At 39.6% G+C, this 12,034-nt stretch overlaps 1 protein-coding gene and 1 long non-coding RNA gene across 2 annotated transcripts; both read left to right on the top strand.

Moving 5' to 3' along the window:
* The first annotated feature begins 75 nt into the window (after nucleotides 1–75).
* Nucleotides 76–10,869, top strand: LOC107685022 (uncharacterized). Its single transcript, XR_001633917.1, has 3 exons — nucleotides 76–86; nucleotides 8,218–8,221; nucleotides 10,743–10,869. It is a non-coding gene; the product is annotated as an uncharacterized LOC107685022 (long non-coding RNA).
* Nucleotides 4,740–6,046, top strand: LOC107685021 (gastrula zinc finger protein XlCGF49.1-like). Its single transcript, XM_016481438.1, has 2 exons — nucleotides 4,740–5,023; nucleotides 5,228–6,046. Exons 1-2 carry the CDS (start codon nucleotides 4,915–4,917, stop codon nucleotides 5,953–5,955), a joined length of 837 nt encoding a protein of 278 aa, XP_016336924.1. The 5' UTR covers nucleotides 4,740–4,914; the 3' UTR covers nucleotides 5,956–6,046.
* Nucleotides 10,870–12,034: the final 1,165 nt, after the last annotated feature.

Genomic DNA, 12,034 nt, shown 5'->3' with positions numbered 1-12,034 from the left:
GCTTCATTAAACCGTCTGTGTAAATGCATCTAATGCCACTTCAGATGCAGCTTCTGTGTTTCCTCTGCAGTGAACAGATGGAGTTTGTTGATAGTATGCGCACTCTAATGCGAACATTAAAATTAGCAAAAATAAATTACTCCACTGTTCACAAAGAGAAGTATGACAAGAGAGTTGCACTGTCCGAAAAGTTTGAGGTATAAATGTGCTTTTTTTACTTGAAGCATATGTTGTCTTTTTCCTTTATTTTGTTGTCAGAGTGCACCAGCACGCTTCATTTACATGTTAAATTAAATAACATTACCCCCCAGACCCCCCTACAAGGGTCATATTCCGAACTATGTCACCTTTTTGACCTCTTGTGAGTTTGCAGGTATGCTTAAGGATCACACAAGCATCTCCAATATACTCTGTAACTCCCCCATGCTCACATACACATAACACACACACATAAAGACATTATCTTTAGGCCATAATTAAGTGGTTATAAATGTATCTAGTATATGCATGTGTTGTATATGTCCCACTATTATATTAGCCTAGTTACAACTCTTTGTTTGTATAAGTTAAGCTATAAATGCTTATATCCAGGTGTATGAATGTAGCTCTGCTTTAAGATCTTCTAGATATGTCTTTCATGGTATCAAAATGATCTGCTCTTTATTTCTCAAGCAATGGTGTAAACTATGTGATCGTGAAACGCATCATACTATTTCTACTATACTTTAGGTAAAACTGCACCAATTATCCAGACCAGCAATAAATATGCAAACAAAAAAATCTCCCGCTCAAAATTCACGCCTTGTATTGGCCATTCCACCAAAGATGGGTCTGACTGAGAAACCATTAAAAGACCCCCAAACTCTCCAAGTGGGACTTTTTTTCTTCTGGTTCCTAGTTATTCCTCTCCTTCAGAGATGCTCTCCTCCTTCAGAGAGTTTTCTCCTTCAGACACAGCCTTCGGTCCTTTTTGGCACTTTATTCATGAACTAACTCAGCGTGAATTACCCGTGGACCAACTCCTGCTGGAAGACCCACAAGGACAACGCCAACGCGCTACGTTGAACTCAACCGTTCCCAACATTTCAGACTCTCAATCCACATCAAAACCAATGCCGGTAACCGTCAGATACTGTAAGTGTAACCCCTTTTAAAAAATGGTGACGTCTCATTGCTGGCTCTTATAGGGCTGGGATGTAAAGTTTGCCATTCTGTGTCTTTCTGTGTCTATCTCTCAGTCACATATACCGTTTTGTAATGCTACATTTATGCGTAGTTTTGCTGTATTATACCTAGTCCCATTTATTAAACTTGTTCATATAAACTCTTGATTGTCTCTGTGTTCGCTGCTCACGAATCAAGGTCACCTGACGTGTGATTTCGGTACATGCTCTTAACACAGTTTAGTATGAAGAGTGAGAAAATTATTCTTCTTGGCCAGGAGGTACATCCATTAATGTACTATCCGTTCGGTGGACGAATGGATCACCGATTGATTTAAATATTAATAATTATTTATAACAAGTTATGAGTAATGTAAATTAATATTTCCCCTTTTGCTACAATTTGGCACCTTCTACTGTTTTATAAGGCTAATATATTTTAAAACCATTTAAAACTAAACTATTGCCTCATTGCTATTATATATGCACTTTAAGTAATGTTAAAGGCTGTTGTTCAGTTAGGTCTGTTCTAAAAAATATATAAAATGATCAGATTACTTGATTAATCATTAAAATAATAAATCAATTACTCGATTACCAAAATAATCGTTAGCAACAGCCCTAAAGTTCAAAGCTGTGCAACCCTAGTTCTAAAGAATTATTTGTGTTTCTTGACTGTCGTATATGTCGAGGAATTTAGTTTCCCATTTCCGTTTTCTTTTATAAATGCCTTAAGAGCCACCTCGTCTCCAAGCGAAACTTCCAGGACCTTCAGGCCACATCTAAGGTGCAGGTCCAAGATGGAGACATGGCCCTCCTGCACCGTTGTCATTCTCACCGGTTGTATCTGCAGAATAAGAGGCCAACATGTAAGTAATTCAGGTCAAATCACACTCATTCTGTTCTATCTAAAGTAACTGTAATTGAACTGTTGCACAACATTGGTGATAAATGAACATATCAGAATGATTTCTGAAGGATCGTTCAATCTGGGAAGAGTACTACAGCCATTTTCAAACAATTTGAAGTCCATCATTCTACAGTGAGGACGTTTATTCACAAGTGGAAGACATTCAAGACAGACACCAATCCTCCCAAGAGTGGACGTCCCAGCAAATTCACCCCAAGGTCAGACTGTGTAACGCTCAGAGAAATGGAAGACAACCCAAGAACTTCAACAGGACTCAACAGCCCGCAGTTAACGTGATAAATGATAGAGTTCATGACAGTACAAACAGAAGAAAGACGGGACAAGTATGGCATGTCTGAAAGGCTTACCAAATGGAAAGCCTCTTCTCTATAAAAAAAATACGGCAGCACAGTTTAGCTGTGCAAAGTTGCATCTGAACAAACCATAAGACTTCTAGAACAATGTCCTTTGAACGGATGAGACCAGAGTGGAGTTTTTGGTCATGATTTGGGGCTTGTGTTTCAGCCACAGGACCTGGGCACCTCACAGTATAGCCGTGTTTCCACAGTCTCTTCCAGGGTTTGATCGTGCCTCGTTGGGGCCAATGGCCAGGCGAAAAACTTGGGCCAAAGCGGGCCTGCTTAGGCTTGAGGAGTGGTTTTGAACAAAGGAGAGCATCAGCACCACGGTTTATTTCATATAGTTACCAGCTATAACACCAGCATTAAATATTATTAGCTCAAAACTCACTTTGAGACAGCAGCGAGGGTTTGAAATAACTTTTGTGTGAGATCTGATGTGGATTATGGTCACCGTACAAGGAAGACATATTTATATGCGATGCAAAAGCCATTAGTGAACATGGTAAATACGACCGCTTGAAGAAATCAGAAAAATCATGTAGGCTATCTGTCAATAAGTCTAAACTCTTTGTATCTGACCGGCTGATATTTAGCTCCTCGTATGTCTTCAAATATATCATAGTTTTTGTTTGGGAGCTCCCTCTGTTTCTCTGACTGAAAATATAACTATGTTTTGAGACTTCAGTGTGACGTAGACCTAAAAATACTGTCTGTGACTACAAATAAAAAGAAACGGGCACAAATGAACATGTCGTCTTTCTTTTGTGAAATAACGGTTATTTCTGTGTGACTAATTTGCAAACCTGACACAAATTAATTCATTGTGATCAATGCATCACTTATTGTAACTGGTAAAACACTGATGCTTTGGTTTTAAATCTAATTTAAAACAAAAAATACAAACAAACGGCCGCTATTATCATGTTCGTTTTGTGATCTCGTTAGATCCAGACACGGACGAACCAAATGCAGATGAAACGTTTGACCGAAATTCCAGAATTGTCAGCAATTTTGTGTGGTGAATGTTTATGGTTATCAACCAATGGGATATTAGTTTACATTTTACTTTTTCCAACAACAAAGCACTTGAATGCGACGAGCTCGTAGTCACAACTTCACAAAGAGGAAATTTCCCATAGCATGTGAAGGCAGCATTACTTTACGAGTACGTTTTCATTCGTACTTATCCATTTACATTATTAAATACCCAGGCACACAAGTAATATGAAGAATACTAATTATTTCAGGAAAATAAAATAACTGGATATTGCATATGCAATTTAATATCCCTACTGAAAAAAAAAAAAGCAATAGAAAACCATCCCAAAAATTCTATTATAAAACGGAGAGTTCCGGTGCTTGATTCTGATTGGCTGAGCCACGTTCGAAGCTGTTGTAAATTACTCTACAGAGTAACATAAACCTTTGTTTACGTTTGTGTGTTGCTCGGCAACCACTTTGTTACAACCACAACTGTTTCTGAGGAGTTACATTGTTTGGTGGAAGAATACTGTTTTTATTAATATCATTACACTTTATTTGCTCTGTTTTATTTTGTGAAACCTTACTACGTATATGGAATAACCGTTTTATAAAAGCAATAATCCCCGTGAAGCCGTGGTTTACAGTGAATTTATAACAGCTAAGGGGCGTTGTTAGGTACGACGCAAAGCGGAGCCGTATAAACCACGGCTTCACAGGGCTTTTAACCATTAAAACCATTCCTGTAGTGTGTTTTGGGACGTAGACCTATTCCATTAGGATTTAGTGGATTTAACAAGCCACCAATAGAAGGCAACCAGTTACCAGTAGAGACCAATAGGCATCATTACAGTTTCCATTAAAACCAATACAACTCCCATTATAACCATTAAAACCATTACACATTCTGTGATGTATGGTTTCTACTGTTTTTTTTTTTTCAGCAGGGATGTGTACGTTTTTCTTCTGTTACGTCATATTGATATTGGCACTGGCATTAAATGGCAGGTAAATTAATTGAGAGAGAACTGAGAGAGAAATAAACTGAGAGAGAAACTCAACAAACACAGACACACAGTTAGGCTTCGGTTTGAAATGTGTGGCCTTCTTTCACAGGCTTTTGGCTGCTTTATTTTTGACTAACCAGCAGACGAGGCTGCTTTCGACACACTCGAAGCTTTGAATCTTTCCCCAGAAGAGTCCGAGGGAAAGTAATATCCGAGGCTTCATTTGCCCGTCCGCACTCCAGTCCAGCGGGGGCCGCTAACACACACGTGTTTATATGCAGCAAACCACCATTAAACCTCAGAGGAAGAAGATTGGTTTCACCCTCTCTGTTGTTTTGTCTTGAAACTGTTAGAAATGCACCTTCTGTGAATAGAAAAATACAGTTTTTGAGTCAGGTCAGTAAATAACAGGAATATTCTCATCCTGACAGTCGTGACTAAGTTCTGCAGCCAGCAGGAATATCTGGAGGAGTTTCATCTGAACTGAGAAGATGGTGTTTGTTAAAGAAGAGAGTGAAGAGAACACGATTAAACCAGAACCCCGGAGAGTAAAACACGAGGAACCAGAACACTGCAGAATAAAACACGAGGAACAAGGAGGTTGGTCTTTATTCTTCATTCATCTTTAATGAGTCTTTGTGGTACATTAGGCTTACAAAGCTGTAACAATATTAAAGTTTCAAGCAGTTTTAGCTTTAGTTTTTTGTAATAGAAGCAATCTTTAGAGCTGTGGGAGCTTATGTGCTTTCGCATTTTTTGTTTGCTAGTTTCTGACAAATGAACCGTTTTTTGCTTTTATTCTAGAGTTTATTGAAGAAAGTGAGGAGAATGAAGAAGTTGTCAGACCTGGAGAAAAACCCTCGAGTTGCTCTCAAAGCAAACGGAGACATGTAAAGAAAAAGAGAACGGATAAATCTATCACCTGCACTCAGTGTGGAATGGGTTTCGCATACAAATATAGTCTTGATGCTCACATGAGAGTTCACACCGGAGAGAGACCGTACACTTGTGATCAATGCGGGAAGAGCTTCACACTGAAAGGAAACCTAACGGGACACATGAGAGTTCATTCTGGAGAGAAGCCGTTCACTTGTGATCAATGCGGGAAGAGCTTCACACAGTCATCAACTCTTAAGTTACACATGAACATCCACACTAGAGAGAAACTGCACACATGTGATCGATGCGGCAGAACGTTTCTGTGGCCTTCAGACCTGAAGAAGCACCTGAGAGTTCATACGAAGGAGAAGCCGCATTCATGCTCTGTGTGTGGAAAGAGTTTTTCACGTCTGGAACATCTGAAAAATCATCAGCGAATACACACTGGTGTGAGAGAGTACTTGTGCTTTGAGTGTGAGAAGACTTTTAAATCTGCCGAGTGTTTAAAACGGCACGAGAGGATCCACACTGGAGAGAAACCTCACAAGTGTTCACACTGTGACAAGACATTCAGTCGGTCAGGAGATCTGATAAGACACGAGAGAAATCACACTGGAGACAAAACCCTACAAGTGTGTGACAAGCGCGTTTAGAAAACGATATACTGTCATGTAGCTTTGCGACTGATTCTTCTGTGCTTCTCTTGTAAGTAGGGATCGTACCTGAGCCTGGTATTAAACAAGCCCTGGGGCTAAATTCATCTGACTATTTCTATCTATCATATATCATCTGACTCTATCTATCTATCTATCTATCTAGCTATCTATTTATTTATAGATTATCTATTTCTAGATATCATGTGACTATATCCATCTATCATCTGACTCTATCTATCAAAAACACATTAGCAACCACCCCGGGTACCCTAGCAACCGCATAGCAACACCTTTGCAACCACCCCAGGTACCTTAGCAACCACAAAGCAACACCCTAGCAACCCCCCCCCAAGTACCTTAGCAACCGCATAGCAACACCTTAGCAACTGCCCCGGGTACCCTAGCAACCGCATAGCAACACCCTAGCAACCACCCCGAGTACCTTAGCAACCACATAGCAACACCTTAGCAACCGCCCCGGGTACCCTAGCAACCGCATAGCAACACCCTAGCAACCACCCCGAGTACCTTAGCAACCACATAGCAACACCTTAGCAACCGCCCCGGGTACCCTAGCAACCGCATAGCAACACCCTAGCAACCACCCCGAGTACCTTAGCAACCACATAGCAACACCTTAGCAACCGCCCCGGGTACCCTAGCAACCGCATAGCAACACCCTAGCAACCACCCCGAGTACCTTAGCAACCACATAGCAACACCTTAGCAACCGCCCCGGGTACCCTAGCAACCGCATAGCAACACCCTAGCAACCACCCCGAGTACCTTAGCAACCACATAGCAACACCTTAGCAACCGCCCCGGGTACCCTAGCAACCGCAAAGCAACACCCTAGTATCCACCCTGGGTACCCTGGCAACCGCATAGCAACACCTTAGCAACCAGCCCGGGTACCTTATCAACTGCATAGCAACACCTTAGCAACCAGCCCGGGTACCTTATCAACTGCATAGCAACACCTTAGCAACCACCCTGGGTACCTTAGCAACCGCATAGCAACCACCCCAAGTACCCTAGCAACCGCATAGTAACACCCTAGCATCCACCCCGGGTACCCTAGCAACCGCATAGCAACACCCTAGCATCCACCCAGGGTACCCTAGCAACCGCATAGCAACACCCTAGCATCCACCCTGGGTACCCTAGCAACCGCATAGCAACACCTTAGCAACCAACCCGGGTACCCTAGCAACCGCATAGCAACACCATAGAAACCACATAGAAACACCATAGAATCTATTAATCTACATCTAAAATTTCTAATTTAATATTTCCTATCTATCTATCTATCTATCTATCTATCTATTCTTCTGATAAATTGCATTGTCTTCAAAACCTTAAAACTTTAAAAGTATTTTAAACTTCAAACTAGTTCAAGCTGAAAACCCTGAAACTTAAAGCTTTTAAAACGACTTCAAACTTTCTAGCTAGGCTTTTTCAAGCCAACTTAAAGTTTGTCTACTTAAATTTGAGAAAGAACAAGAAATTCCCAAAAGGAATTGCAGAAATGATGGTTAAAGTAATAATGGATGAAATGGACTGTCAAGCAAGCAGGAGGTCAGTCCCACTTTAATCTAGAGATATAGATATATATTTAATGCTAAGCATGCCAGAGATTCATCCGGAAACGGATTCTGCATATAGTGTACTGTTATTGCTATGTTTTATTATTATTATGTCTTTCTCTCTTTCTTATTCATTTAATGCTTTTGTCCAGAAAAGTAGCTGTGGTCAAAACTACCGCAGATATCACTGGTCAACATGTGTAGCGGATGTTTGCAAATAAATCCCAAAAACTGTGTGTTAACATTCAGAAAGCATAGAAATGTTGGTTATAAGTCAGGAGCTCACGTCTGCATCTTTGGCAGAGGAGCCTGCTTCTCTTTCTACTTTCTACTTCCTCACAGAGCTTTAAGTCTTCATTATTAATGAATATGTTGCAAGCTTTGGCTATTTGTTAACAGCTGTTTGTTCAGTTCTGAAGACTGGTGTAAAATGAGATTGTTGAGTTTATTTGTGTCAGCTTCTGATGTTCGAGCTTCTGTCTGAGAAACATAACACTGCTAATTAGGACTATATAAGTAATGCACAGTTAGGATTAGATGTTTGCTGCACAGTAAGAGCAGCTGCAGGGTTTCTCTGACTGAGCTGCTTCTTCAGAGGACTTTCATTCTGCTCTGCGGCGTGACGTCATAAGCCTGCGCGCGCGCTCCCGCGTCTGTTGTGATTCGGCTCAAGAGAGGTCTGTGTTTTTAAGCATTTAAACTGTTTTAACTGATAGAACCCGTTCAGTCCATTATATAGTTGTTAAGCGACGCAAGATTAATGATCTGCTATTGAATGTAACGTTGTAATGCTTTATCTAACATTAATAAGCGTTATTTAGTGTGAGTAAACGCGTCCGCACACGAGTAACAGAAGCGGTGCGTCTGAATCAGTTCATCATAAAGTAAGAGCCCACTTCAGTGCTGGACATCTGTTATTGTGACGTCACCCAGTAAATCAGGAGAAATAACAGAACTCAGAGAACTAACAGAAGGAGCCTAAACAAAACCAGTAGTTTGAGTAACGTTAAACCATATATCTGCTTAACTGAAGAACAAAAACCATTCATTTCTATTCGGGATGCACTGATACCAAAGACTACGTGTCACTTGTATAGTTTTGAATGGGGACAAATACAGCGCTCTAAACAGCCATTCTATCGAAGGAAGCCACGCCTCCGGAAGAAAAGACCCAATCGCTATTCGGTAAAGTCAGCGCATCACTGCAGCTGCCGTTAGAGCCCCGGTTGCTGTTAGGGCTGGGTATCAATTCAGATGCTCCAATTCGATTCAATTTCGATTTTCGATTCGATTTTCGGTTCGATATTCGATTTCGATTTTTGATTTCAATTCTCGATTCGATTTGACTATATGAATGAATATAGATATAATACAAATCCTATATTTATAAAAAATGAACAGTGAACATAAGATTACAAATGGTTAATTAATAGGAAATTAAGAGCCACAAACCTGTATATTAAACACTTTTTATTTTAGGTACACTTGGGTACAATAAAACAAAACCCAACTCTATATTTCAAATGCATACAATGAATAGACAGAATTTTGATGCAAGATGAAAAACTGATGCTAAAAATTAGACAAGTCAGAACAGTGGCATGCCTTGATCAAACAGGATCAGGTTATTTTATGTTTAAGACAAAACAAACATAAAATCTCACAGCATTAGCTGTAACATGGAGGCTGCAAGCCTATGAACGGTGTAGGAAAACTAATACTGGCTTTTGGGTGATAGTTCACCCAAAAATAAAAATTCTGTCATCATTTATGCATGTATGAATTTCTTTTCTTCTGTTGAACACAAAAGAAGATATTTTGAAGAATATGGATAACCAAACTGTTTTGGTCCCCATTGACTACCATATATATATACTGAATCAACCACATTTTAACAAACGATATATCGAAAAATCGATTTTTTTTTTTGCCCAGCCCTATACCTTACCAAAACAGACTGTAACAGTATTATTTAAATTATATATGTAAAAAAAAAAAAAAACTTGCTAGACAACAAAACCTTTTTACACTTTCTTTCAAATATTTCCAAATAATCATGTAAACAATACACCCTATAGTCTTTCAGCTAAAGGGAACGGTTGGATGCACGTCTTTCGGCTGTGATGGGCTGTTATAACAACAATAAACAGAGAAAACTAGTGGTACAACTGACTGGAAAATGACAGTACAGATCAATGGTGACTAAGACAACCACATAAGTGGCTGGATCTCAGAAAAAGTGGCACAGTTCCTGGTGGTTGAGCCTGAAGAAAATACTGTACCAGTAGTTTTGGAATTTATACTGACCTGGATGCACAAAGTTAGTTTATTAACTAACAGCAGTTAGTTGCCGGTTCACAGTCATAATTGATGAAAAACACTACGTTAAACATATCATTTATTAGTAGTAGCAGTATAATAAAGCAGCTTTGTCTAGACTGGAGTCGCTTGTGAGTATAGTTTGGGGTCAGTAAGATTTCTGAAAAAGCCTGCATTTATTAGATCAAAATACAGTTAAAACAGTAATATAAAATTGTAAAATATTATTACAATCTAAAATAACTGTTTTCTGTTTTACTATATTTTAAAATGTAATTTATTACTATGATGGCAAAATTGTATTTTCAGCAGCCTGAGTGATCCAGTCTTCAGTGTCACATGATCTTTTCTAATATGCTGATTTATGCTAATTAATGTTTGTGGAAACACTGATATATTTTTCAGGATATTTTATATATTGAGCAGAAAGTTCAGAACAGCAATTATTTGGGGAAAAAAATATGTAAATGTATTTAATTTAATTACATTTAAATGTAAATGTATCTAATCAATTCAAATGTATCTAATAAATACATTTAATTACAATTTAATACATCTTTGTATAAAACCTTTTATTTTCAATGCACCGCTCCACGGTATGTGCTCTTCTCAATCAAGTCTAAATGCTTCCCCAGAATTAGTACTGCTGTCAACTAACAGATGGATCAGTGACTCGATTGAATCGGTTGCTTCTCAAATGATTCAGTGACTCGAATCTCCGCTCGCTGACGTCACCTGCTGAGAACAACAAACACAACTCTTACAAACTTGCTGAAAATGTTCTCATGCAAGTGTAATTTAAATTCTGATTCGCCGTATATACATCACAACTAAATATGAGCTGTCTGTATAACTTGTGCTCTTTGCACTGGTTCTGAGTGTTTTTGTCTCATCAGGTGATTAACTCTCGCTCCCTTACTAGTGTGCTGACTACTGAACTAGGGAGCTGATGGAGAGATGTAGTTTAGAGGGTTTATTGTGCTCTCTGTTCATTGTTCTCTTCATCTTAAACAGAGAAACTCCCGCTGAAGCGACTGAGAGCCTCGTCACACACTTATAAAGATGGCGTTTATTAAAGAGGAGACTGAAGACTTCAGGATTGAAGAAGTGTTCAGTCTGAAACAAGAAGACACTGAGGAACAAACAGGTTGGTTTCGCTCTCAAAGCTCAGCTCGCTCGTTTGGAAATGTCCAGCTCTGCAGAAATGAATGGTGTTTGTGAAGTGTCCTCATTAAAGTGGTTTTATTTGACACGGAGCCTCAGGTGGACAGATGTTGAGATCACGTGACCAGACTAATACTAAGTGCACCTGAGGAAGAGCCCACTTCAGTGCTGGACGTCTGTTATTGTGACGTCACCCAGTGAGAAATAAGAAATAACAGAACTCAGAGAACTAACAGAAGGAGCCTAAACAAAACCAGTAGTTTGAGTAACCATATATCATATATCTGCTTAACTGAAGAACAAAAACCATTCATTTCTATTCGGGATGCACGGATACCAAAGACTACGTGTCACTTGTATAGTTTTGAATGGGGACAAATACAGCGCTCTAAACAGCATTCTATCGAAGGAAGCCACGCCTCCGGAAGAAAAGAGCCAATCGCTATTCGGTAAAGTCAGCGCATCACTGCAGCTGCCGTTAGAACCCCGGTTGCTATAGAAACAGTCAGCGCTCTTGAGACGTGCGCTTAGGACCGCGCATGCACTCTAGCCTGAAAAATACGCTTTTTAACGCTAATGAGCGAAAAAATAAATGTTTATTAGATATTTGTTGTCAGAATTCATTGGTGGTTTCAAATATGAAATGTAATTGTAAGCTTGGTGATACTGCGCTCTTGCTCTACTCGTAATCCTATATCGGTCGGATATGTCAAAAACAAGTAAAACAATGCACAAGCTACTAAAGATAGGATACTTGACGGTAAGGAGAGCGAGAGAGCGCGCCCTTCTGCTGCATGATCGCTCACTCAGCACACGCATCATGTGGATTGAAACTAAATCGTAAATGTAAAACAAACAAAAATTATAGGAGCATTCGCCGCAAACGTTTATTTTAAATGTCAAGCATACGCAACTTATTTAAAGTGAAACTAGCAGCTTGTGTGAAATGCGCTAGGCTATACGCGTCTCTCATTCTGCACCAATACAGATGTGTACGAGCGGTGCAA

Source organism: Sinocyclocheilus anshuiensis, unplaced genomic scaffold, assembly GCF_001515605.1.
Source record: "Sinocyclocheilus anshuiensis isolate Anshui unplaced genomic scaffold, SAMN03320099.WGS_v1.1 scaffold854, whole genome shotgun sequence".
Taxonomy (NCBI): domain Eukaryota; kingdom Metazoa; phylum Chordata; class Actinopteri; order Cypriniformes; family Cyprinidae; genus Sinocyclocheilus; species Sinocyclocheilus anshuiensis.
This window is presented reverse-complemented; position numbering and strand designations above follow the sequence as displayed.